Source organism: Prunus avium, chromosome 5 (genome assembly GCF_965620075.1).
Source record: "Prunus avium chromosome 5, drPruAviu1.hap1.1, whole genome shotgun sequence".
NCBI lineage: Eukaryota > Viridiplantae > Streptophyta > Magnoliopsida > Rosales > Rosaceae > Prunus > Prunus avium.
Window position 1 is genome coordinate 13,484,791 of NC_142288.1, and position 27,947 is coordinate 13,512,737.

Sequence of the window (27,947 nt, forward strand, 5' to 3'; positions counted from 1 at the left end):
CACTATACAGATCTACTACATCAAATGGAAAATCCCAAGTTTCAAGATTCACATATCCAGACCAATCTAAATGCAATTGGTACAAACCCAGATGAATGAGCATGAATATTCAACAAAACCTAACCCAAAGCAATTAAAACCAAAACGAATTTAACACAAACCCAAACAATCAAAATATAACCCATTTCACATAATCCCACTGATATTAAAAAAATAACCATCAACACTACCTTTTCAAGGTCGGCAATCCACTAGAGCTTCAAGGTTGCAAGCAGCTATTCAGAAGACATACCTAAAGGGAGGGGTTCGCGATTCCAAACAGAGAGCAAGAGACCAAATAGGGGGAGAAAGAGACATAACGAAGCTAGAGAGAGAAAGAGCTGCGCTATGAGAAAGAGAGCAAAGAGAGAGACACAGAGTTACGCTAGAGACAGAGAGAGCCAAGAGAGAGAGAGCTGAGTGACCTAAGAGAGACCAAAATTTCTGAAGTTGTGAAAATTCAGCAATAAGTGGACAATAATTTTATATTTATAGGTGATAGTTGTACAAATATTGGGGGGGGAGTGGTATTTTTAGTTAAGATTATAAAATTGGGGGTATATACCGCTATTTCCCAATAATCAATGCCAAAATGGTACGAAAAGTCGGTCAGCCATGGCGTCACCACAAATCGAAACCAGTTGGTCAAAACACTCTTTTCTTCTGCTACTGTGTCTCTCTAAATTGGGCTCCACAAAGATGAATTGCAGCTCTCAGAATTTTCATATGGGACTACAATCTTTGCTTTCTTCTGTGGAAAAGGAAGGGACTTGCCTTCGAAAGTGGGTGATAAGTCCATAAAATTACATATTTATGTACTCTTTATACTTAGTTTTTGTAGGAGAATTTGGTTTAAAAAGGACTTATTACTTTATTTTCTCAATTTTCAGCTTTCCAGAGCAAGTAATTTGTTTTCAACGAAAATACGACTTTTTGGTGAAGTTTTAGCACAAGACCAATTGGAGATGAAAGCTAAGATCTTGAAGATGATTGTGGAATTTTTCTAGAATTTTCGGAGCAGCCAATGAGAGCAGTCTTTGAAGTTAAGTCAGCATAAGATGCAATCCCGTCAAAACTGTGCTGCTGTGGAAGAATGACCATTTGAAGACTTTCCTGATTTTTCCTCAAGGCGTGCGATATATGGATGGAAAGATAAGACAAAAGTCTACAATTTACATATTTTTCCCGATTTTTCTTGGAGGAGGAACAACCCCAAACGTGCAAGCAAAGTAACTGACATGTTATCCCAGTCCAAGTAGGAAGAGGAGTCAAGTACTTACCCATTTTGGATTTATGTTTTAATTAGGTTTTTCTTTATTGTTGGGCTACTGTAAAAGCCCAGCTAGGGTAGGAATAGACGTGGGGTGTCCTATTTAAGCATGAGAAACAACTCCTTAAGGAAAGGGAAGACTAGGAGAAATTGGAGACGTCGGAAGAGTACCGGAATTGGCTAAGTTTGATTGTTTTTCCTTATGTTTTTGTTTATGTCGAATTCTAAGATTATGTGTAACTAATTTTCTTTTGCTAGGGCATGATGTAGCCCTAGTATGATAATCTAGTTTTCTTATTTTACCTATCTATTGATTGCCGTTTGATGTTGGATTCTTAATCACTATGCTTAATAACTTGGTTGATTATCTTGATGCTTGATCACCATCTAGACTTTTAATTGAGTAATCGGATGCAAATTAGAGTAAATACCATACTTAATTTGAGGCTTGCTTCATGTGATTAGGATTTGTAATTCGTCTAGGGTAAATACCATACTCCTAGGGTTTACATGCTTGTGCGAGGTTTTCATTGATCTTAACGAGTTTCTATGTGTTGATATTTGACCTAAATACCATAGGCGAATTGCATGTAGGAATATACGAGTTAGCCTAAATACCATAGGTAATTCATGAAAAAGGAAAACTAAGCGGCGACATCAAATGGTTAGTAAATAGGTAGGTGAGTAAGAGGCTAGATCGGATTACTAGTGGTGAATTCATTGTCCTAGTGCTTTTATCAATTTGAATTTCTCATCCTTGTGTTTCGTTACTTTCTACTTATTTTGTCTTTTAATTTCGTTGTTAATTAAATCATTCTTTCAAAAACCCCTTTTGTGTTTACGTGAGTATGCTACGTGTTTAATTTCTTGTTTATATAATTAGAGTAGTTAAAGTATTTTGTAAAGGAAATTAGGTTAGACTAATTGGAAGTTGAACTCAATCCTCGTGGGAATGACCTCGTATTTGCCATGCTATATTACGATTGACCTTGTGCACTTGCGAGTATAATTTGTGTTTAGACTAATCTTTATAATCTCCATTTTTCAGGTTGTCTAAAATTCACAACAAGTTTTTGGCGCCATTTGTTGTGTAGATACAACTGCACCAAAATGGATTCAGTTGCATCCTCAACTTGTGATACTCGCAAGTGCACGAGCCGTTCGGTAGTATAGCGTATGTAAGTGCGAGGTCGATCCCACGAGGATTGGTGATTGAATGATCCAATTTAGTTTCCCTACACAAAATAGAAACAAAAACAAAGAACATAAAACAAGGAAGAAAGAAATAAGTAACTCAAGCAAATAAGTTCCCAAGTTCAATTTAGATTAATGGATTGATTCTAGCTAAAGTATTATTAAGCCATGGTGTGTGGTCATAACCTTGTGTTCCTAATTCTCTAATTTGATCATTTGTTGTCTAACCTAAAATTAAGCATTAGGAACCCATTAAGCATAGAAGAACAATTTAAACAACCAAGCATGTATCTAATCCCTGTTGTCGAATGTCCATACATACTCTTCCTATTCATAGTTCAATTCGAATTAAAGCATGGTGTATACTCTTAATTCAAACCAAGATAGCTAACATGCAAGCCTAAATGGTGATCAATCATTCAAACTAGCATATTAACTTATAAGCATAATGAATAAGAACAAAAACCATAATTGAAACTTGGAAACTAATTAAACTTGAATACTTAAGAAAGAATGTACATTACAAGAAAAATAAATTACAACTAAGAAAACATTAAAGAAAGCTAGAATTGAGAACTAGAAAGCAAAACTAAGAGAATTTGAGGGAGAGAAGGGAAGGGAGCTCTAGAGAAGTGTTTGAGAGCTCCCCCCCTTGGGGTGTGTTTACAAGCTTAGAGAACTTCCCTATTTATAGGCCTAGGGGAAGTGAAAATCTGAATTCAATATGGCTAATGCATACAACACTTGTTTTATAAAATCTGAAATGGTTGATGCACTTGTATTAGAAAATCTAAATTGGGTGATGCACTTGTGTTAGAAAATCTTGAATTGGTTGATGCACTTCACCAATAGATCCCACCAGCAGCCCTAGCTCATCTTCATGTCACCATGACCAAGCTTCCAACCAGAAATGATAGCTCATACCTAGCTCACCATGACCAAGCATCCAACCAGCACATGCTGAGGTCAGCATGACCAGCAACTTCAAGGGCTTACAACTTGGGCTTCTATTAATCCAATTAGGACTTTAAGCACTCAAAATTGAAGTTCAGAATGTCTTCTTTCCAGCCTTATATCATTTGGGCCAATCCAAGGTCGGAGGAGGAAGTTAAGGCCAAAACAAATTGCTAACTCATTTTGCGCGCTGAAAAAATCCATCCTGAGCATGGCTCTGTGTTTGCTAGGTAACAGACTCCATATTTATCCAATGGGGCTGAATTTTGGATATGTTATAGTACACACCTATTGGAACAACTTTCATGAAGAATGAGGCCTCATCCGAGCTGTGTAGGTTGCTGAAACAAATATTGCAATGTGACCTACGGAACTGGACTGGGAGGGGGCTGTAGCCAAAATGAGTTTGTCTTTAAGCTCTTCATCCATTCATCCAAATTAGGCCTTAACATGCTTGAATTGCATGGATTATGCTCTCTTGCTCTATTGGCCTACAAAACACACAAAGGGAGGGAAATAACTTAGAATTATAGGAACTAAGCAAAAGAAGTAAGTAAATTGGGCATGTATATGTATGAAATTATGAGCTTAACACCGTTGCCGGGGATTGGCTTCGTCAACTACAATTTAGTTCAATCTTAATTTTTCTTTTCAGTTTTTATTTTATTTCACTTTATTTCATTTTTTTTAAATTATTTACATTAATAGTTAATTTTCGTTTTTTTTTAAAAAAAAAAATTTTATTTATTTCGTTTTTTTAATTTATTGGAAAATTTCAGATTATTGGAATTGACTTGTGTTTCTTGTTTATTAGGTTTGACTGAGTGTATGACTGGAAGACGCTCTGAAAGTCAAGACCTCATACCGTTTGATCTTGAGATTGAGAGAACAATTAGGAAACAAAAAGACAAATTCACTCACTCACTGGAACATCAAAAAGACAGAGGTTCTGTCGAAAATATAAACGAGAAGAGTGACAAGAACGTTGGGGAACAACAATTAGCGCAAGAGGAAGCAATGGAACGAGTACAACCTGCTCGAGCTATGAAGGAGTACTCCATCCCAACTCTTTCCAACACTCCATCGTGTATTGTAGTACCAGCAGTTGAAGCAAATTCATTTGAACTCAAGTCTGGAATGATTCACTTGTTACCATCTTTCTATGGAAAGTCGAACGAAGATCCTAACATGCATATTCGGGAATTTTTCGACATTTGTGGCACGATCAAGATCCTAAATGTCTCTGATGAAGTGGTTAGGCTAAAATTGTTCCCGTTTTCATTAAAGGATAGAGCCAAAGCTTGGCTTCACTCACTACCAGCTGAATCCATTAATTCATGGGAGGGATTAGCTCAAAAATTCCTCCAGAAATTCTTCCCTGCGCAGAAAACGAATCAGCTTAGAAGAGATATCATGCATTTTGCTCAAGGAGAGCATGAACCATTCTATGAAACTTGGGAGAGATTTAGAGAGTTGCTGCAAAAATGCCCTCATCACGGAATTATTGATTGGATGCAGATGCACCTCTTTTATGAAGGACTTACTGTACAAACGAATGGTTGACTCTGCGTGTGGAGGTGCATTGATGGAGAAGACACCTCAAGAAGCGTTTGATCAATTTGATTTGCTTGCCAATAATAATCAACAATGGGGTAGTGAGCGAACAAAGAAGGTAGGAGTTTATGAAGTTGACACCAACACTGCGGTTGCTGCTCAAATTTCAAGCTTTGAGAAAAAACTTGAAACTCTTATGCGTGCTGTTATTCCACCTTCCCCACATCAAGTTTGTGCCATTTGTTCTGACCCAACTCATCCAATGGAGCTTTGTCCATCTACTATGCAAGGTTCTGAGCAAGTTCGCCAGGTTAATTCGTTTCAGCGACCTCGGAATGATCCATATTCGAACACCTATAATCCAGGGTGGCGTAACCACCCAAATTTTTCATAGAGCAACCAGCAACAACAAGCTAGTTCTAGGCATCCCTTCCAGCAACAAATGCAGCCTTTGAGTGAGCCTAAGAAACCAGCGTTGGAGGATATAATCGCTCAATTTGTGCAGACTTCTCAACAAAATCAGAATACTATGCAAGCGTCCATCACTAAGTTAGAAACTCAAGTTGGTCAGCTGGCTACTATTGTGCATGAGAGGGCGCAAGGTACATTCCCAAGCCAACCTGAGATTAATCCTCGAAATTCTGAGCATGCCAAGGCTATTAGAACGCTGCGGAGTGGAAAATCGTATGGTCCACAAGAGAATGATGCACCAAATGCTGGCCACGCTGAAGATCATGTCAAGAAGAGTGGTGAGGAGGTGGATATTACTTCTAACAAGCCAAAAATAGTCCCACCTACGTCATCTATTACAGCTGTAGCCGAGAAGCCAAAGGAAGAGAGTTACATGCCATCCTTGCCTTTCCCACATCGTGTTCACAAGCAAAGGAAGGACCAACACATGTTTGATATTTTGGAAATTTTTAAGAAAGTGCATATCAACATTCCCTTGCTTCAAGCAATTCAACAACTTCCTTCTTATGCAAAATTTTTGAAGGATGCATATACAAACAAGAGAAAATTCGCACCCCATGAAAAGGTGTTGTTAACTGAAGAGTGCAGTGCGGTGTTGCTCAAGAAATTGCCTCCAAAACTGAAGGACCCAGGGAGTTTTACAATTCCTTGTATTGTTGGTGATGTGCAATTTGATAAAGCATTTTTAGATTTAGGCTCAAGCATTAACCTTATGCCTTTGTCTATTTTTCAGCGATTAGGTATTGGAGAGCTCAAGAGTACTTCCGTTTCTCTTCAACTTGCGGACAGATCAGTCACATATCCGAGGGGAATCATTGAAGACGTGTTAATCAAAGTGAAGCAATTTGTGTTGCCGGCTGATTTCCTGGTTCTTGACATGGAGGAAGACCGCGACATCCCACTCTTGCTAGGCCGTCCCTTCCTTGCTACAGCTGGTACATTGATTGATATGCAACAAGGTACTTTAACTTTGAGAGTTCAAGGTGAATCCATTGAGTTTAAGGTGTTTGAAGCTGTTAAAAAACCGGGGGACTTGGAAGAGTGCAGCCGCGTTGACATTGTCGAGACCCTTGCACATGCAAACTTCTTAGCAAATTCCACCGATGATCTGTTACAGATTTGCTTAGCAAATCCTGAGTTACAACCAACAGCGGAAGAGGAAGCATTGGACATGGTGGCGGCACTAAATTCTGCCCCAACTTACCCTCCAAGGTGGCGGCATGAGGTGGAAAGCCTTGGCCCTCCAATAGCTCGAATTGTACCATCTATTGAGAAGGCACCTAAGCTTGAACTCAAACTTTTGCCTGAACATCTCAAGTATGCATATTTGGGAGATAGTGATACATTACCAGTCATCATTGCCGCCACTCTCACTTCCATTGAAGAGGAAAAGCTGCTGCGTGTATTAAGAGAGTTTAAATCAGTGCTTGGATGGTCCATCGCTGATATCAGAGGCATAAGCCCATCGGTTTGTATGCATAGGATACTTTTGGAGGAGAACTCGAAGCCAATCGTTGAAGCTCAAAGGCGCTTGAACCCCAATATGAAGGAGGTTGTACGAGCTGAAGTTTTAAAGCTATTAGATGCTGGCGTTATTTATCCCATCTCGGATAGTGCGTGGGTTAGTCCAGTGCATGTCGTCCCAAAAAAATCTGGAATTACAGTGGTACAAAATGAGAATAATGAACTGGTTCCAACTCGCATGACAACTGGGTGGAGAGTTTGTATTGATTACAGGAAGTTGAACTCTTCTACTCGCAAAGATCATTTTCCCCTTCCATTTATTGATCAAATGTTAGAAAGGTTAGCTGGTCACTCACATTACTGTTTTTTGGATGGCTATTCAGGTTACAATCAAATCCCCATTGCGCCAGAAGATCAAGAGAAGACTACATTTACTTGCCCATTCGGAACATTTGCGTATAGGAGAATGCCATTTGGATTGTGTAACGCTCCAGCCACTTTCCAGCGGTGTATGCTAAGTATCTTTTCTGATATGGTAGAGCGAATCATAGAGGTTTTCATGGATGACTTTTCCGTATTTGGTTCTTCTTTTGATAATTGTTTGTCTAATCTAACCTTGGTTTTGGAAAGATGCAGGGAAACTAATCTTATTTTGAATTGGGAAAAATGTCATTTTATGGTTAACCATGGAATTGTGTTAGGTCATTTGATTTCCAACAAGGGCATAGAAGTGGACAAAGCGAAGATTGACTTGATTGCTAAGTTGCCACCACCTACTTCAGTGAAGGGAATCCGATCTTTCCTAGGACACGCTGGTTTTTATCGGCGCTTCATCAAGGATTTCTCCAAGATCAGCCAACCCCTGTGCAACCTCCTTGCCAAGGATGCTTCATTTGAATTTGATGATAATTGTTTGCTTGCTTTTAACACTTTAAAACAGCTTCTAACCACTGCACCTATTATCACTGCTCCGGATTGGAGTTTACCTTTTGAACTAATGTGTGATGCCAGTGACTATGCAGTTGGTGCTGTTCTAGGGCAAAGGAAGGACAAGTTACCGCATGTAATTTATTACGGCAGCCGTACTTTGAACGATGCCCAGCTCAATTACTCAACAACGGAGAAGGAGCTCTTGGCGGTGATCTTTGCATTGGAGAAGTTTAGGTCTTATCTCATCGGTTCGAAGGTTGTTGTGTACACTGATCATGCTGCCCTCAAGTACCTCTTGTCAAAGAAAGAAGCTAAACCAAGGCTAATTCGTTGGGTTTTGTTGCTCCAAGAGTTTGACTTGGAAATAAGAGACAAAAAAGGTGCAGAGAATGTTGTAGCTGACCATCTTTCACGCCTCACCCAAGTTAATGAAGATAAGAAAGACGTGTTTCCCCTCAATGAGAGTTTTCCCGACGAGCAGCTCTTTACCATTCGTCATGAGGTGCCATGGTATGCAGACATTGCAAATTATCTTGTAGGAGGAGCTGCCCCAACTAATCTGAGTTACCAGCAAAAGAAGAAATTCCTTCATGACGTCAAATTCTATTTTTGGGATGAGCCTTATCTCTACAAGTATTGTCCAGACCAGGTTATAAGACGATGTGTTCCAGCCACTGAAAAAGAAAGTGTTCTACAATTCTGTCATCACTATGCGTGTGGAGGTCACTTTGGTGCGAATAGGACTGCAGCTAAGGTTTTGCAAAGTGGTTTCTACTGGCCTACATTGTTTCGGGATGCCCATGATTGGTGTGCTATGTGTGACAAATGCCAAAGGGTTGGTAATCTGTCCAAACGTAATGAGATGCCTTTGCAAAGCATTCTCGTGGTAGAATTGTTCGATGTATGGGGCATCGACTTTATGGGACCATTTCCATCCTCCTGCGGTAATCAATATATCCTTGTAGCTGTAGAGTATGTTTCTAAATGGGTGGAGGCAGTGGCATCGCCAACAAATGATCACAAGGTTGTCCTACGGTTTCTCCAAGGCACTATCTTCCCAAGGTTTGGCACGCCTAGAGCTTTGATTAGTGATGGGGGCCCTCACTTCATCAACAAGCCTTTGAAAGTGCTCCTAGCAAAATACAACATCACACATAGGGTGGCCACTCCTTATCACCCACAAACAAGCGGGCAAGTGGAGGTTTCTAACCGTGAAATCAAACGCATCCTGGAGAAGACGGTTAATGCTTCTGGGAAGGATTGGTCCCTCAAGTTGACTGACGCATTGTGGGCGTATCGGACAGCTTTCAAGACCCCAATTGGCATGTCTCCTTTTCGTTTGGTCTACGGCAAGGCTTGTCATCTTCCCGTGGAACTAGAACACAAGGCCTTTTGGGCAATCAAGAGACTTAATTATGATTATCAAGCTGCTGGAGAAAAGAGGAAGTTACAGCTCAATGAATTGGAAGAAATCAGGAATGATGCATATGAAAACTCCAAAATTTACAAGGAGAAGACGAAGTTGTTTCATGATCAGTCCATACTACGTAAAGAGTTTCATCCTGGTCAGAAGGTTTTACTCTTTAACTCAAGGCTAAAACTCTTCCCTGGCAAGCTTAAGTCACGATGGTATGGACCCTTCCTTATATTGCAAGTCTTTCCACATGGTGCCGTTGAAATTCAGAATATTAAAGATGGGTCGACCTTCAAAGTGAATGGCCATCGCTTGAAGCCTTACCTCGAGTCACCCTTTGAAATAGAGAAGACCTCACTCCCTTTGAGTGAGCCGGCAGATTCTATCTAGTCTCCGTGCATCAAAGTCTAGCTCACGACTATAACCTAAGTGCTTCTTGGGAGGCAACCCAAGCATTCTCACCTTTGTTTTCATTTGTTTTTGTCTTTAGTTTCTCTGTGATTTCTCTTGCATTTTTCATGTTTTTGTTTTTGTTGTTTTTTTTTAAGTTTTGCGTCATCAAACATAGGATTTTGTGTTCCAAAGAAAAATTTCACATTTTTCTAGCCCTAGGATGTGTGCAGCACGTTTCAGATGTGTTACAGTAGTTTTTTTGGTCAATGGTTGAAGTTAAATGCCAGAAAATAGCAAAATAGCTTAGTCGGTTCTTATTTTGGTCAAAATCAAAATTTCTGCCTAATGTCATTTTTGTTGTTTTTCAGGTCAATCTGAAGCCACCGACGTGTTTAGAATGGTTATTATGATGTTTTGGATCAGGTTTGGGGGTCTTCGGTGGCCTACATTATGTTTTAGGACGATTTGAAGCTCAAAAAAGGACCTAAAACACAAAAAAAGGCAGCTGCTGTTTTGCCCAGAATTTGAAGCTTTTTCGTCACCAAAGGGGTTTTAGCGACGGTGTTCATCGGATTTTTCGTCACCAAAGATGTTTTAGCAGCGGTGTTCATCAGATTTTTCGTCACTAAAAGTCGGATTTCCAGATTTTTATGATTACATATCCAGCTCAAATTCGTTCCAATTTCATTGCAGTCCGAGACTTTTAGGAGATATTACGGGTCTATGACATTCCAAGAAGCAAGTTGTGGGTGTTTAAGTTCGTCGCATTGTCTATTCTCTCTCACTTCGACATATTCTACGCTTTGTTCATCCATACACCTACACAAACCCGGGAAGTTCTCACACCCTTTCTCTCTTTAATTGATTTTGCATGACTTAGTTTTCTTTGTTTTAAACATTGAGGACAATGTTTGTTTTAAGTTGTGGGTGATTGAGTTCATTGGTTTCATAATGCATGCAGCAGTCCTCTGTCTTTGTTTTCAATTCTGTTCTTTTCTGCTGCTGTTTTTGTATTTTGGCCCGCGTTACATTCTTTGTTTTTTCGTTCTGAATCCAACCATATAAAGAACGTGAATTTTGGCCACATATTCTGTGAGATACATGTAATTCTTTGCGCCTGGGTCAGAACTGCAGTTTTGTTTATTGATTTAAAATTCCTTTCAACTTTTAGTTTTTATTTTGTTGTTTTGTTTTGTTTTTCTCTTAAAAAGAAAAAAAAAATCTGAAAAATGTCATAACATCCAAAAATATTTTCTTTTACTTTGAGTCTTGTTTTTGTTTTGTTTGTGGTAGTCCCTTCCCAATTCTATGATGAGATTGAATTTTATTTGCAATTAACTTTCAAGAAATGTTGAGCATGACACTAATTCTTTACATTATCTTTGTGTTAGCCTTATTTTTGTGATTAGACTTGGGAAATCCTTATGCACATAGCCACATTAATATGAGTTTCGATTGGGGATTTCACATGTTTTAAATGGCTAAATAAGAGCTAGTGTAAACTTATATAACCCTTATGTGAATTTTTGAGCCTACGCTTCCTTTCTTGAGTGTTATATGATATTCTATAATTTTCTTGTCTACAAGTCGTTGTGATCTCATTATTCTTTGTTTTGGTCAAGTACTTGAGGATGTTTAAATTGTTTGCTAGAACTACTTTCATTATCTATTTGAGGCATACTTTGTGAACCACATGGATTCTTGGAAGTGATATAGGCCTTGTTTCTTTCGTTTGAGCCCTTCTAGCTAACCCGTATCACTTTTATCCCTAGTTAACCCCCTTGTGCCTTTTATGTAAGCCTTTTTCGTTCTTTACCCAATTCTCCTCACCTTAATCTATCATATGTTTATCCTACACCCTTCTAAGGAGTTTTGTAGAGTATTTTCGTTGTTAAGGGAGAATTGCACAAATTATTCAATCATGTGGAAAGTAAAGGATACTATCTAAAATAAAAAATAATAAAAAATAACAATAAAAAATATAAAAAAACTAATTTCGAAGCCTTTTCAACTCGAGTTATTAAGCCCTAGGAGTGTTTTACATTTAATGCCCTAAAGCTATCTAGCTTGGGAGTCATTGGCCTAACACTCGCTACATGGGTTGATTAGAAAGCTAATGGAGTTAGAAAAAAAAAAAATTTGTGAAAAAAAAAGAAGAAGAAGAAAAAAAAAAAAAATTTCAAGATAGTATCAGTATGAAGTTTCGTGCTCAAAGTGCAAGATTTTATAATTTTCATGGAAAGCTCTATGAATTCCTTAGAATTTGTTCATCCATATCTTTTCTTGTTTCACCCATCACCCTAAGCCCCATTACAACCTTAGTGAAAGTCCTACTTGATCCAAGGAGAAGTGTGGTTCCTCATGTGGAGAATAGGTGTGGAAGTACTATGGTCGGATGGTTTACATATTTTCAAGTATGCGATATCTTTCCATGAGATCTTGTATCTATGTCATGTGCCTTTATTTCAAATATGTGAGTATATCCTATTGCTTTGATTCCTCTCACATATTTATGAGTGACAATAACTAGTCAAATTTCAAGTGCTTTTATTGGAGTGAACATCCTTGATGAGATTTGAAGTTGAAGCTTGTTCTTATTTGGTTATTTAACTTGTGTGAAGCTTAAGTCGTGGGTTGTATTAATGTTGGCTATTTCACACACTACATCCAAGTTGTTCAATTAAAGTTTGGTTAACCCTTTGATAATGTCTTGAGTTATTGTTGCTTATTTCTTGGAAGTTAGCTAACGGTTGGTGATTATCTCTGAGATCAATATTGGGAAGTTAGTCGATCGCTTGTTTGCGTTGAGTCTTTGTTCTTTTGTTCTTAGTTTTCGGTTTGTTTTGCTCGAGGACTAGCAAAATCTAAGTTGTGGGTATTTGATAAGTCCATAAAATTACATATTTATGTACTCTTTATACTTAGTTTTTGTAGGAGAATTTGGTTTAAAAAGGACTTATTACTTTATTTTCTCAATTTTCAGCTTTCCAGAGCAAGTAATTTGTTTTCAACGAAAATACGACTTTTTGGTGAAGTTTTAGCACAAGACCAATTGGAAATGAAAGCTAAGATCTTGAAGATGATTGTGGAATTTTTCTAGAATTTTCGGAGCAGCCAATGAGAGCAGTCTTTGAAGTTAAGTCAGCATAAGATGCAATCCCGTCAAAACTGTGCTGCTGTGGAAGAATGACCATTTGAAGACTTTCCTGATTTTTCCTCAAGGCGTGCGATATATGGATGGAAAGATAAGACAAAAGTCTACAATTTACATATTTTTCCCGATTTTTCTTGGAGGAGGAACAACCCCAAACGTGCAAGCAAAGTAACTGACATGTTATCCCAGTCCAAGTAGGAAGAGGAGTCAAGTACTTACCCATTTTGGATTTATGTTTTAATTAGGTTTTTCTTTATTGTTGGGCTACTGTAAAAGCCCAGCTAGGGTAGGAATAGACGTGGGGTGTCCTATTTAAGCATGAGAAACAACTCCTTAAGGAAAGGGAAGACTAGGAGAAATTGGAGACGTCGGAAGAGTACCGGAATTGGCTAAGTTTGATTGTTTTTCCTTATGTTTTTGTTTATGTCGAATTCTAAGATTATGTGTAACTAATTTTCTTTTGCTAGGGCATGATGTAGCCCTAGTATGATAATCTAGTTTTCTTATTTTACCTATCTATTGATTGCCGTTTGATGTTGGATTCTTAATCACTATGCTTAATAACTTGGTTGATTATCTTGATGCTTGATCACCATCTAGACTTTTAATTGAGTAATCGGATGCAAATTAGAGTAAATACCATACTTAATTTGAGGCTTGCTTCATGTGATTAGGATTTGTAATTCGTCTAGGGTAAATACCATACTCCTAGGGTTTACATGCTTGTGCGAGGTTTTCATTGATCTTAACGAGTTTCTATGTGTTGATATTTGACCTAAATACCATAGGCGAATTGCATGTAGGAATATACGAGTTAGCCTAAATACCATAGGTAATTCATGAAAAAGGAAAACTAAGCGGCGACATCAAATGGTTAGTAAATAGGTAGGTGAGTAAGAGGCTAGATCGGATTACTAGTGGTGAATTCATTGTCCTAGTGCTTTTATCAATTTGAATTTCTCATCCTTGTGTTTCGTTACTTTCTACTTATTTTGTCTTTTAATTTCGTTGTTAATTAAATCATTCTTTCAAAAACCCCTTTTGTGTTTACGTGAGTATGCTACGTGTTTAATTTCTTGTTTATATAATTAGAGTAGTTAAAGTATTTTGTAAAGGAAATTAGGTTAGACTAATTGGAAGTTGAACTCAATCCTCGTGGGAATGACCTCGTATTTGCCATGCTATATTACGATTGACCTTGTGCACTTGCGAGTATAATTTGTGTTTAGACTAATCTTTATAATCTCCATTTTTCAGGTTGTCTAAAATTCACAACAGTGGGACCCTTGCGGTTTTCCTTCAAGTCTCCACCTTTACCTTGGCTATACGTTCTTTGATTCTTTTTCAGGTATGTCTGTCATGTTCTAGTAATGAATTTATTCTTGTGTAAATTTAAGTTAGCATTGTGATTTTAGTTAATTTACCAATTTATAACAGCATTGTTTGCAATGTGCTCAAGCTTTCCTTGATGGGTCTAGGCTTTTTTCTCCCTTACCTAGGAAACTAATTGTTAGTTAGTCTTAGTTAACTCTTTGTAACTAATTTTATACAAGTGTATTTGACAGCTCATCGTTGTATTTTAATATAAAGCTTGTACAAACAGTGTGGAATGAGAAAGACTGTCCTAGAACGGGTATGCCAAAATAAGCATTCCACGTCAATATCCTCAACCAATTAACTCCTAATAGCTGTCAATTACTTTTGATACTTAATTTTATTTTATTTTCACACCTGCTCCGTCGTTCGTGTTTCTCTCTGCAACTCAAATCCCTCTTCTCACGGACTCTCTTTCTCTCTCCCAGCTCTCCCTCTCATCTCTCCCAGTTTTCCCTTGCAACACGGATGACGGAGCAGGCATGAAAAAGAAAAAAATTAAAGTGTCAAAAGTAGTTGACAGCTGTAAGAGTTAATTAGTTGGGGATACTGACGTGGAATGCTTACTTTGGCATACCCATTCCAAGAAAGTTTTTCTCATGTGGAAGATATCATTATAAAGTTAAATGAAAATTACAATTCATTTAGACATCATTAGCTAGGGACCTGAAAGTGAAAGATAAACCGTGTGAGCCACCTAGGAAGAGCTTTTCCACTGCACTGCGATTTTCCAAGAAGCTCTCTCCTTTCCATTGTTGCCAGATTAAGAAGCTGAATGCGCAGATGGAGTGGCAGGAGGAGCAGAAAGAGCTGGAGGAGCTGCTGCTGGGGCAGGATCAGCCACAGCAGTGGCAGAAGCCCTTGCAGCAGCGTCGAGCAATGAAGGCTGATTGACGGAGGTGGACATGTGGCATATGCTTCCTATTATTAATTGAATCTATTAATTACTTTTAATTCATTATTATATTATGTCTCTAAATGGATGGGTGCTCTCATGAGATCCGGATCCTCTGCATTAATTACTTTTAATTCAATATTATATTATGTCTCTGAATGGATGGGTGCTCACATGGGATTTGGATCCTCTACATTGATTTTCTCTGTCATGATCTGGTTTACTTTTAGGATGATGCGTCAACTCTTACATCCCTTAGATTAAATTTTTTGAGGCCCAAAAAATCCAAGGTTGGGCTCAAATATATTTCTGGCCCAATACAACACTTAATCGGGAAAGAAGCCTGACTTGAGTATGCAAGAATTTGTCGTATGCGCTTACGCAAGTTATGGTCCACATGTCACGCTAAGCAAACACGCAACCAGCCATGCAGAGAGGCCGTAACGAACCTGTAAAATGTACTGGTGCTATAGCCCACTGCAATATGGGAAACCTCAAGCAGAAACACGCCAAGCAACGTGCAACGCCAGGCGAAAAACCTTTATTTTGGCACCAAGCTACGATACAAGCTTAAGTGGGCCCAAGCCACATGAATGTCTGGGGCTCGTTGAGCGGGTTGTGGTATGGATGGTTACGAGTATTCATGAGGCCCATTGAAGGTCCAACAGCTTGACGAAACAAACTCTCAGGCCACTGAAAATAGAATGCCAATGACCCAATATCTTAGAAAAAAGCCCAGCCCAACACCTTATAAAATATCTAGCATCATATCTAGCGTTGTCAAAAGCCTCAGAACCAAGTCAAATGGTAAGCCACTGCAAAAACCAAAGGAAATTCATATGCGCAGGAGGAATACCCATTAGACTAACGCCCCTACCCATGCTTCTTTCTTATGCAAGCTCAAATAGGAAAACCAGAAAGAAAAGTGGGTGGCACCTCATCCACATGAAGAAGTCCAGCTGCATGAAGACCTTGGAACCCCAAAAAGCTTCATGCCTATGCACTCAAGCTGGGGAAGTTTCACCAAATAAGATTAAATGGAAGAAAGTGAAGGAAAAGGGAGAGGGTGGCTTGATAAAATTGAGGGTTCCTTCGCCTATAAAAGGAGGCATCTTCTACCCAGCAAACACACGATTCAGAAGCACGAAAGCTTTGTCAAGCGGCTGGAAATTTACTCAAGACACCTCATTCTCTATTTCCATCTCTCCCTATCTTCCTTAGTCAAAATCCCCCCAAATTTCTCTCTCCCCCTCGCTCTGAACCTTTGTTTCCAAGCTCTCTCTCTCTCTCTCTCTCTCTCTCTCTCTCTCTAATGCTAAACTCATGAAGGCTCAGCTCCTATGCCACATGCTTCTCATGCCAAGCCATAATATTGATATGTAACAATTGTATATCTTGTTGGTGAGAGGAACTAAACTACTTCCTAAGGCTCCACGCGCTTTTTGAAGCACTCTTGAACTCAAGCAGAGGGGCAAGCATACTCTCCCACTGCTAGAAGAACCAGATTCAAGCTCTGGTTCTTTCATCTTCTCATTATATATATATATACATCTCTCTCTCTCTCTCTCTCTCTCTCTCTCTCTCTCTCTCTCTCTCTCTCTCTCTCTATATATATATATATATATATATATATATATATATATATATATATATATATATATATATATATATCTAAAAACCCTATTCCAGATCTAAAACACTTATCTTCTAAGCCAAGTTGAAATCATGGGCATCACCTTTTTGGTGAGAAATTCAAAGGCATGACCAAGCATTCGTCAAGCTGCCGGAAGCCCAATCAAACAAGCTGCTGGAACACCTATTCTACTATGTTTCAAGCAAACCCCTTCCAGCGTTTGCTCCACCTCTATCATCAAGCAGTAGCTGATGTATCCTTCTCATCAAAACTTTCAATGTACTAAAGAGCCATTGAAGAAGACCAAGGCACTCCCTAAGGTATCAACTCTTTCGGGGTATTTTAGGGCCTGGTGCCGCAAACTCAGAAAGGGGCTCGAGAGAGCTCGATCTACTTCGCAGTAGCTAGCCCAACAAGCCCATTGTAGCTCTCAACAAAAAGACCCCAACATAAATGGCGACTCTGCTGGGGACCAAGCCGTGATTCGATGGTTCTATCATATTGATAAGTTATTCGATACAATACTTGTTGGTGCAGTAAACTATCAAGAACACTAAAAGACAAGAAGATTTTTTGTTTCAACGATGTGTTGGCTATTTATTATTGAGTCAATAATGGTTTCTAACATCTTTTATGTTGTTTTGCCTTCTTATGGAATATCTGTACTAATCAATTTGGTTTTGATATACTGTTGGAAGATCATGTTGGATGAGATGAGGCCAATCAAGCTTTGACAACAGTCAGACGCCAGATGAGATCTCAACAGCACATAACCATTGCTTGTTTAAATTACAAGAGTGCTCCTCTTCCGAAGTTGCCTTTTACTTAATGCAAGCAAGGAAAGTCTTATTTCTTGGCTGGCAATGAATAATGGTTTCCAAGTTTTATTTGAATATGCAGCTCCAACTTTGGAGCACAAGCAAAACCATTTCACAATGGGCTATGGGAAATCATGCATTCTCCAGCATTGGGGTGCCAGAGATACCAAAGCGAGCTCTGCAACAAACTAACTGGGGCTTCATGCCAAGCAAATTGAAAAAGAAAAACTACTTGTCTCTTTTTTAACTATTGTTCATCTATCCGCCATGAAACACCAATAACCCTCGAAGGCACCAGAAAAATCTCATTGACACCACCGACCACCGCTCATTGCCAGAAGTCCGACATACTCGATGTTGCCAGCCACATAAATCATCCATTGCCTGTGGTCAAATTGCCAAGCACCGCCTAATGAAATTGCCACTACAAAAGAAACTGGGAGGTCAAGAAACTGCCATTGCTTATCCTCCATTCTTCGCACTGCGCCCACGCTGTTGTGTAGCTCATCGTCTCAGCACAACCATTTCGACTATAATCTACAAAGAGATAAGATATCTCTTCCTTCAATGATTTTATATTAAAATATTATATCTTGTCATGCCAAATATACCATCATCTCTTGATACATGATAAGAATTTATCCTCATATCTATCAGTTTTCAAGTGCATTTACTAAATTAATACGACATAATGCCTTTACTAGGTCGATAGTTTAGTACTTCAAGCATCTTTGATTGGTTATTTGTTCATCATCTTTATGCGAAGGGCAAACATGCTACCATCCGACACCACCTTGTTATCACCTTTTTGCTTACATGATTATTATCTTTGTGCATGAACTAGATAACAAGCATGATGCTATCTTTTAGATTAAAAGAAACATACGCCACTCCATGATGATCATTTTTAACTCTTATATTATTCTTACAGTATGATGCATTATCATTGTACCATATGCTACCACTCTATGCATTATATTTAATGTCTGGTTAATGTCTATCGCTCTAATAAAGCATGGCTTTATTTCATTTTAAATGCCAAAGCTATCATCCCATGGCATCATCAAAATTATTATTTTGGCTCCTATAGTATTGATGTATCAAAATATTAAAAGGTTGTTGCCTAATATTACAATTTTTCATAGGTCGCATATAGCATATGTCATGTGATTTTGAGACATCACGCCACACTCTGGTCAGGATGCAAAAATAAAAGGCATCTTCTTTCTCTTTCCGACTCCTCTCACTGCTCATGGAGGAATGATGATTAAATAACTGAGGTCTTGCAAAAGCATTAAAGCAATGCATCAGGGCTTTCTTTAAAGATTCTGCCAAAATTTTGGCAGGATGTACCTTGCACCTACCACAATCCAACCTATTAAAATCTCAAGCAATTCATGCATTTCATTATTTCCAACCAAGCAAAGTGTGCAAAACACTGAAACTCATTATCTCAATGCATTCCAAGTTACAACAGTTCACTCATTTTCATCATTTCCATCCAAGCAAAGTGTACAAAACAAACTGAAACTTATTATCTCAATACATTCCAAATCCTGACAGTTCATGCATAACCCTACCACGTTTCAAGGTTCCAACAACATGAGCTTTAGACTATCCAAAAGAAATAAAATCCCAGCAAAACAAATTGGTACACACCAAAGATCAGTACAACCTATGTTTTCCAAAAAATTTGTATGCAGAGATATCAATATGCAATCCAGCCATGCCTTGTCGCTGGAAGACTTTGTAGATGCTCATGCTCAAGCTTTGATGAGGGTCAAGCACAGGGAGAGACTGAGGCAATTAGTGAAACACTATAGGATGCAATGAACAAGGGGGCTTCTCTTTTAATTGCCTCTTACTTCTTGAAGCAAGCATAAAACTTTCTGATGATGACCTGGGGGTTCTTGCCAAGTGCAAGCCACAAGGGGGCTTCATCCTAACCCATCAAATCCATGCCAAGCAAACAGATTTTCTCTTTTATTTGCATTGGCCCAAGCAAACCATCAAACAATAATCTGCATACCTAGCCATTTTGAAAGGAATCAATTTTCTGAGTCATTATACTGGTTTCCACAACCAAACTCAAGCTTTTGTCCCCAAAACATACTCGTAATAGCAGCCAGAGACAATATTCGAGCTGCTGTAAAGGGTACAACCCATGCTATTGTAACTGTTACTCCCCAACAACTATAGCTAGCACCCAAGTTGTTATGCAAGCAATTTTAGAAGGATATATTACTAAATCTGGCTTTAATGCCTCCATCACTTGCTAAGCCTCATCATCAAAGCATTACTATCCAAGTTGGCATGCTTTCACTACAAAAGAGCTTAAGGAGGGTCTGCAATAAAAGTTTTTGTGGGGGGACTCTGTACACCAGCAATATCCACCCACTGGGGCTCACCTAATAAAGAGGAAATTGAAGCTTCAATTGTGAAGGTATCCAACTATGCAATTAAGAAGAAAACAAGCATCCAAGCCCTTACACGAATTAGAGTCGTTGAGCAGGCAAAAAAAAAAAAAAAACACCAGCAGGAGTGTGCATAACTTCTTCCAGCGCCATAGACACTCATTTGACGACCATAAGATGCCCATGTTTGTCACTGCCATATCAAGAACGTGCCATACCAGTAAAGCATGCCACATGACATGGAACCCAAGTCATGGCAAAGCAAGAAGCAATTTCAATAGCTCTCAAGACATGAAAGGAGAATACAACTTCATACCATGCCGCTGGAGGTTGCTGAATATTTTTTGGTTTACTTTAGGCCTCTGCAAATTTCATGCTAACTTCATCCAAGCATTGTGAAGCCTCAGGCATCAAGCTACAATAGACATGCTAGTCAAGTTATTTCATGCAAAGTGAAGCAAAATTTGAGAAAAGAAGGAAAACCAAGCAACAAGCTACAAGCTAACATGCCACGAGCTCATTGCGAACCCTATCTACTTAACTCTCTGCATCAGTACAAGTAATCCATGCAGCTACAAAAAGACAAGTATCATGCCCTGCATAAAAGAGACTTGACAAATCAAACAAACCATGCTTCAAGCACTAACAACGTGCTATTTTCCTCATCTTGTTGTGGGTCTTCTTTATTTCCAAAGTACAAACCAATAAAAAACCAAATTCCCTATGTCCTTTGCTGAACTAGCAACCTGAAATGAAGCCAAGAATCAAACTTCAACCGCCGAAAAACACAAAACACTTTTATTCAACCTTCCTATCCAACCTCCCTTATTCAAGCCCATCTTGTGCAATAGGAAAACTTACGAGCTATTGCATCATGCCAAGCAAACTCACTAACCCAAGCCACATGCTAAGCAAATTACAATATGTTGGGAAACCAATCCAAGAATTATCAAGGTCATTCAAATAGGTTCAAGCCATAATAAAATGTTTCAAGCCATTTGGACACATGCCTAAACCCATGCCAAATCTTGCAGTCAAAATTAAACCTGAGAAATAAAATGTTGATTTAAAAAATCTGCAACTAAAAGAAGATTAGACGATTACCTGGGGTCAGTGAAGCTCTAAGGCTTATAAGAAGCATAATTGAAATTTGAAAATGAGAAGAACTAGGAGAGTGAATGGCACTACAGGACAGAGAAGGTTGGCAGAGGTGGAGAACAGAAAATTATACCCACACCCATTGATATATTCAGTGCACCCATAAAATTCAAAAAAACCGTTAACTTAAAAAATTTAAGAAGACGAGGCTAGTTTGGCATTGTTGTGCTGTGAAAATAATCACTGTCAGATTTGCTGTGATAGAAATCAGTTGTTATAGAAAGCAGTTTGGCATTTGGTAATGTTTTGTTAAAAGTGATTTTAGTACAATAATCAATTTTTCAGTGTTTGGTAAATGTTTGTGTAAAAGTGCTGTGAGTTGTGTATAATGACGAAAAATGATATTATGTTGAAATGACTTTTCTATTCAAGTATTTGGTTATAAAAAATAAAAAATCAATTTTACTTTCACTTATGTAATTCTTGTGTTAAATCTAATTTTTAACCATCACACCCTAAAAATTATTTTAATCATAAAATAAATAATGTGTGGAAAACTATTTTGACTGCACTAAAATTCTACACTACTATAATTTTAATAGTGTAAGAAAATTTCCATAATTTTTAATAGAACAAATATTGGACCTTTTATTTTTTGTCTGAAACAATTATAGGTAGCATTGGCAAGTTATTGGACGGTGATTAGAAATGAAAGAATCACAGCAGGTGGAACAGAAAATAGAAAAGAGGGCATTTTGTGGAAATTGTAAAAAGAAGTAAGGCTATGTTGGGTTTTTTTTTTGGTCAAGGAGCTATATTCATTAATAGTGGGAAACATTACAAATTGAGAAAACTCAATTCAAAAGGCAGCCCAACACCAACAAATAAAGGCCCAAAGATACAAAACCAAATAAATAACAGAAGCCCATAAACTATTAAACAAAGAAACCCTAGATCTAGAACACATGAGCAGCCGCACAGAGCATTCCAACAGCACCACCAGAGCAGATCCACCACCACCAAGGAGAAGTAACCGATACCAGGGGGTATCAAAGAGGCCGACGGAAGATGGGGGTGAGCAGGCCACCCGCGTAGAAGCGCTCCCATAATCCAAGAGTCAAGTGCAGTATGCACTTTAATCGCAGCCACGGACCACCACACACCACCGAGGAAGAACAACGGGAGCGGCGGACGCGGAACCGAGGAGCAGACGGTGAAGGTGGAGAACTGACGACCAGACGAAGCCGCTGGCCATGGATGGACGGCATCACAACAGAGAGGGGATGAGGAGAGGGTAGATGTAAGAAGTGGAGGGTGAAAAGTGAAGGTGGCTGGGGAAGAGAGGAGAGGGAGAGATGTGAGATTTAGGGTCGCACAGAGTGGGCTTAACTTAGGGAAAAACAGAAAAAAAAAAACTAAAGGAAACCGAAGTGGAGGCAAGAAGCCCCAGATCTGAGACAAAGCTCAGGGGAAAAACACCCATTTCGGGTGGGGAGAGGCTAGGGACTCTCAAAATGAAGGAGGAGTTTGCAAGGCTTTTTTGGTAAATAGATTCGTAAGGCTATGTTGGGTAGTTTGCAAAAATTCATTAATATCCTGACTGTTCCAACCTGATTCCCAAGAAAGTGGAAACAAAAATCACCTCCGCTCATGTTTTCCCCGAATTTCTCAAGTAATCGCGTTCTCCTCTTTTTCCAAACACACTGACACACACATCTCTTCAAAGAAAGTGATTTTCGCCTAAATAATCAATGCCAAAATGGTACGAAACGCCGGTCAGCCATGGCGGCACCACAAATTGAAACCAGTTGGTCAAAACACTCTCTTCTTCTGCTACTGTGTCTCTCTAAATTGGGCTCCACAAAGATGAATTGCAGCTCTCAAAATTTTCATATGGGACTACAATCTTTGCTTTCTTCTGTACATGTGGAAAGGGAGGGGACCTAGCGGTTTTCCTTCAAGTCTCCACCATTACTTTTGCCATACGTTCTTTGATTCTTTTTCAGGTATGTCTGTCTTGTTCTAGTAATGAATTTATTCTTGTGTAAATTTAAGTTAGCATTGTGATTTAATTTAATTTACCAATTTATAACAGCATTGTTTGCAATGTGCTCAAGCTTTCCTTGATGGGTCAAGGCTTTTCTCTCCCTTACCTAGGACTCTTGTGTTCAAATTTCAAATATTTCTCAGGTGCAACCAAACCATATATGCATCATGTAAACTTTATGTTCCATTTTAGGAAACTTCCTTGATGGGTCACAGATCCTTTTTGTTTTGTTTTGAAAATGGTAGTCATAGACAAAGATGATAATAAAAGCAGTAAATAATTAGTTTGTTACACGAAATCGTTTGTTAGTTAATCTTAGTTAACTCTCTGTAACTAATCTTATACAGCTATATTTGACAGCTCATCGTTGTATTTTAATATAAAGCTTGTACAAACCGTGTGGAAGATATCATCATAAAGTAAATGAAAATTACAATTCCTTTAGATATCATTAGCTAGGGACCTGAAAGTAAAAGATAAACCGTGTGGGCAACCTAGGAAGAGCTTTTCCATCACACTACGATTTTACAAGAAGCTCTCTCCTTTCCATTATTGCCTTTACTAAAACCTCTTCTCCACTAATCCCATAACACTACAGCATCTTCTTCTCATTGTTTTCAGTTTGGGCGGGATGGAAATCAGATAATTAAAGAAAGAAAGCAGAAGATCCGTCTTGGAAAGTTCATTTCTTATTCTAAGTAAATTACTCCGTTTTCTCGGTAACCAAACAGAGGTATTTATGTAACAAAGAAAAGCACTTGCTTATTAGCTGTGGAAATTGAGAGAGCAACAACTGGTTTCAGGGATGAGGGCTGCTTCAGAATCAACAGAGTGGATATTTTTAGCTACTAACCTTGGCCTAGAGATCTTGTCAGCTGCTTGTGATCAGGCTTCCTCCCCAAGAAGACCCCACTATGCACTATTTGGTATGCTGTTGGCTATTGCAGCTGTGCTCATTTCCATATGGGAGCTAATTTACAGAGGTAAAAAGGCAAGAGTTGTGTTGAAGAGATGGGGAATGCTCTGGTGGTTTTATCATCCACCACCTCCTCGACATACCCCTTTTGGTACTCTTCCTGACATTTATGGACTAGTTGCTGGCATCGCACAGTGCATTTGCTCTATAGTTCAGTATGTTTACTACCTTCGGCATGCTAATACTCCTTTCAAAGCATCCCTTTTGCCTGCCATATTTCTTATGTGTTTAGGTGGTTCAAAACTATGTAATAACCGAATGAACGTGAATACCACTGATAACAAGGACTCGTGGGAAAATTCTTCAAGGTAAACACGAATTAAATTGCCCATCTGCTACTTAATTAATTTGCATATTAAATCTTTTTGCAGCTTTTTAGTCTTATTTATTTAGTTTTGAAAGGAGATGAGAGAGTGGCTAATTAAGCTTGCTCTCTATCTCTACGTAAACGATTGCTTTCTTTTCTCTGTTTGCTTTTTCATCTGTATGCATGGCTTCCATTCCACTGATAGAAAATATTTTCTGAATCTGTTGGTTTGTAGCACGGCAGAAACTTCACGGCATGCAATCACGGCAGATATACCATTTCTTTATGATCAGGAGGTAGAGGTACCAATTTAATTACGATTTAAAGTAAATTATTTCCAAAACATACATACATACATACATATATATATAACCTTGAAATATTAATTTAAAAGTAGTCATTTGTATATATATCATGGGAATAACTGAACAAAATAAAGGAAATTATATTTCCATCTTTCTCTAGATAGTTAAGTGAAATTTATCCTTTTATTTATTCATCGTATATATATATATATATATATATCTTTTGTTTCGGGAGGACATGATGTATCCAAAAGGCTTAAGTTATGAAGTCCCATATGAAGGCCGACGTGATGAAAATGATGAAGTCCCATATGTATCACAGAATGTCAATTTGGAGCTCACTTTGGGAAGGCCACATTGGGATTGAATACAATAAAGAAAATTAGGTATTAGACATAACGACTAATTAGGATTTGAGACAGAGTATTTTCTGTTTGGGTTTTAATATCTATGAATGAAATTTTGTTTTGAATTAGGCCAAAATACTACAAAAACAAGGTTGGTGAAGTGGTTTGTGAACAAGGCTTTCCTCCTTTGAGGGTCAAGGTTTGAGTCTCCTCATGCACACTAAATTTCTTACCTTTTTAGGTTGAGGGAAACATAGAGCAGCAGTGGCTGCAGGAGCAGCGACGGCAGCCGCAGCAGCAGCAGCAGCTGCTGGAGCTGTGGCTGCAGGAGCAGCATGAGCAGTATGAGCAGTATGAGCAGCAGAAGCAGCGGCGGCGGCAGGAGCTGCAGCGGCTGCAGGAGCAGCAGGAGCAGCTGCAGGAGTTGCAGCGGCTGCTGGAGCTGGAGCAGGAGCAGGAGGAGCAAAAGTTCCTGCGACAGCGGCGGGCAGTGAAGGCGGATTGACGAAGGTGGACATGTGGCATGTGTTGGTAAAAATAAAGAGATAATTGCTATATTTACAGAATTTCGAAAATAAAACTTCAATATAAATTCGAAATAAATACAAGAAAATAACGACAAGGTAAATGTTAAGAATACTTTACAGATGATCGAGTCTAGAACTTGGTTCTATCTCCTTAAGACGAAATTGCCTCCTCACAAGTGCTTTTAGGATTTGTTTGGCAAACGTCTCCCAGGATACAACAATCGACTTCTTGTTGAAGTAGCACTACAATCCCCAAGAAAAGAGAACTCAAACTTGTGTATGAATGCTCTCTTACTAAATCACTATATTTCTAAAAATATAATGCTATGAATGCTCTAAAAACTATTATTGTTGGATGACAATTGGATGAATGAAATGTTGTAGGATCTTCTCTATTTATAGGCAACAAGGCTTCTGTTCAGAAAAGATGTGACTGAAAAATATCAACAAATGTGTCTTTTCATGTTGCAACCATAAGCCAAGAAGTGCAATGTTTCATTTCTTATGAAACAACGCAACTTAAGCCAAAAAGTGCAATGTTTCAATTTCTATGAAACAATGCAAGTTAATCCAAGAAGTGCAATGTTTCAATTTGTATGAAACAATGCAACTTATCACATAAAGTATTATTATTTTACATACAATTATTTTTCCTCGGTTAAGAACATGACTATTCCCAATGGATACATACCAATTCGTAAAAGTCATGTACTTAAAGTCACGAGTCCCACAATTTAATTTGCATTCAATTATTAAAAAATTACTCAATCATGTACATAACCTCTTCTCCCCTTTCTCTCCGCCTCCCCCAATCTTAATTACTCAATCATGTTAAAAGTTGTTAGGTTTAATTAGTTTTTAATTAAATAAAGCTGACATGGCCATGAAGAGACCAAGTCAAGCTGGAGTCCTAGAATGTAGAAGTTGTGGTTTAGTCTGTTTACCACGTTCAAATTTGCTTCCGTTGCTTAAGGTAGTTGAACTCCACAAAATCTGCACTTGTTGTGTTAGTGGTTATTGTGAAGATTGTTATTTTGTTAGCTTTGTTTTTCATATATATATATATAAAAGAGGAAAACTGCAGTATCTGTACACTGCGAAATATTCTGTTCAAGCATCCTTTACGTTTAAGTTAATTTCAGCTTTTAACAAATCAATCAAGCCTAACTACTCAATCAATCAAGAAGAAGAAGATAAGGCGACTCAATTAATAAAAAAAGCCCAACCCACACCATTAATCTCGACCACCGCCATCACCAACCCCACCCTCAAACTCAGCCCCTCTGCCCCCATCCCAGCCTTCTTCACCAACCACACCTTCTCTCTCTCCCCAAAACTTATCATAAGCATGACTAACATTCATCCTAATTTCAAAGTTTCATATTTGAATCACAAGCTGCAAATTTATTTTAAAATTTTCAATTAAAAAGATAAAAAGAAAAAGAGTATGACGGGGTTTTCAGATCTGGATTGGTGACGAGGTGGTGATGTGACTGGGTTAGGCGACGAGGGTGTTGCTCTGATTAGATTTGCCGACAAGGTTGGTGTTGTGGCTGATGGATGGGTATTTGATTCTTGACAAGTTTTGGGAGAGAGAGCGAGAGATATGTGAGATCGCAAGAAGAAGAAGAAGAGGTTGAGGTTTTGGAATAGAAAATTACAAAATTGCCTCTGCTTAACGGGTGGGTTCATATATAACGACCCATTAGCTCAACACAATAGGATAACTCGGACCCGACTATTGAATTTTTTTTGCCAATTCTTGTCATGTTAACGGGTCGTGCACAATATTGCCAGGTCTAGATCTAGGTTTGTTTGTGTCTTTGTTTTTGTAGTGCTATAGGTGGCTGGTGTTGTCTTTGTCTCCGCGGTGGCAACAGTAGTGACGCTAGATTGTGTCTCTCTTCAAGAGAGTTGTGATACCTGGTGGCTGATGTTTTATCTCTGTTTTGACGACGATGGTAGCAGCGACGCTAGTGGTAGTTGTTGGGATGTGGTGGTGTAGCGGTGTGCCTTCTAAGGGGTTTCGTTATTCGATCTCTTGTTTTGTTTGTCGTTTTGTTTCTCCTTTTGTTGTGTTGAACCTTTGTAGATTTTCTCATCTCTGCGTCTTCCGAAGAACTATGTTTGGCCATATGAGGTTTTCTTTATCAGGCTATAAGTTGAGTTGGTGTGCTCCTCTGGGGTTCCTCTTTACTATCGTCTCTGTGTTCTTCCTTCATGTGCTCTCTTGTGTCTCAGACCCTTGTTGTGCTATGTAGTTCTTGTGCTATTCAAAGGACTATGGGTCTACTGTGTTGATGTTTTAGTATTTTTGTTTCTTTTTTCAGGTTTTTGTAACGATCCTATGGGGCCTAGGTTGGACTTTC

The 27,947-nt window shown here is 38.6% G+C and overlaps 2 protein-coding genes and 1 non-coding gene across 5 annotated transcripts; 2 read left to right on the forward strand and 1 right to left on the reverse strand.

Annotated features, from left to right (window-relative positions):
* Positions 1–4,853: 4,853 nt before the first annotated feature.
* LOC148294349 (small nucleolar RNA R71) lies at positions 4,854–4,959 on the reverse strand. The gene has a single exon (XR_015836150.1). It is a non-coding gene; the product is annotated as a small nucleolar RNA R71 (small nucleolar RNA).
* Positions 4,960–5,042: 83 nt separating this feature from the next.
* Positions 5,043–15,105, forward strand: LOC110765057 (uncharacterized). The gene is made up of 6 exons (XM_088253713.1): positions 5,043–5,321; positions 5,406–7,202; positions 7,668–9,657; positions 10,052–10,106; positions 14,095–14,185; positions 14,860–15,105. Exons 1-6 carry the CDS (start codon positions 5,043–5,045, stop codon positions 15,103–15,105), a joined length of 4,458 nt encoding a protein of 1,485 aa, XP_088109839.1.
* Positions 15,106–22,433: 7,328 nt separating this feature from the next.
* LOC110774243 (uncharacterized) lies at positions 22,434–26,149 on the forward strand. Of its 3 annotated transcripts, XM_088252980.1 has the most exons (4): positions 22,434–23,075; positions 23,738–24,400; positions 24,635–24,701; positions 25,293–26,148. In XM_088252980.1, exons 2-4 carry the CDS (start codon positions 23,922–23,924, stop codon positions 25,554–25,556), a joined length of 810 nt encoding a protein of 269 aa, XP_088109106.1. In that variant the 5' UTR covers positions 22,434–23,075; positions 23,738–23,921; the 3' UTR covers positions 25,557–26,148. The 3 variants fall into 3 exon arrangements, with proteins under 3 accessions (XP_088109106.1, XP_021834476.1, XP_021834474.1); XM_021978784.2 differs by lacking the exon at positions 22,434–23,075 and having other exon boundaries at positions 23,602–24,400; positions 24,635–24,695; positions 25,293–26,149; XM_021978782.2 differs by lacking the exon at positions 22,434–23,075 and having other exon boundaries at positions 23,602–24,400.
* Positions 26,150–27,947: the final 1,798 nt, after the last annotated feature.

Coding starts and splice junctions, on each gene's coding strand:
- LOC110765057 (XM_088253713.1), top strand. CDS start 5,043: ATGGAGAAGACACCTCAAGAAGCGTTTGATCAATTTGATTTGCTTGCC. Junction 5,322..5,405: donor GTTCTGAGCAAGTTCGCCAG/GTTAATTCGTTT, acceptor AATTTTTCATAG/AGCAACCAGCAACAACAAGC. Junction 10,107..14,094: donor ATTATGATGTTTTGGATCAG/GTTTGGGGGTCT, acceptor TCCATTTTTCAG/GTTGTCTAAAATTCACAACA.
- LOC110774243 (XM_088252980.1), top strand. CDS start 23,922: ATGAGGGCTGCTTCAGAATCAACAGAGTGGATATTTTTAGCTACTAAC. Junction 24,401..24,634: donor TCGTGGGAAAATTCTTCAAG/GTAAACACGAAT, acceptor GTTGGTTTGTAG/CACGGCAGAAACTTCACGGC. Junction 24,702..25,292: donor TTTATGATCAGGAGGTAGAG/GTACCAATTTAA, acceptor TTACCTTTTTAG/GTTGAGGGAAACATAGAGCA.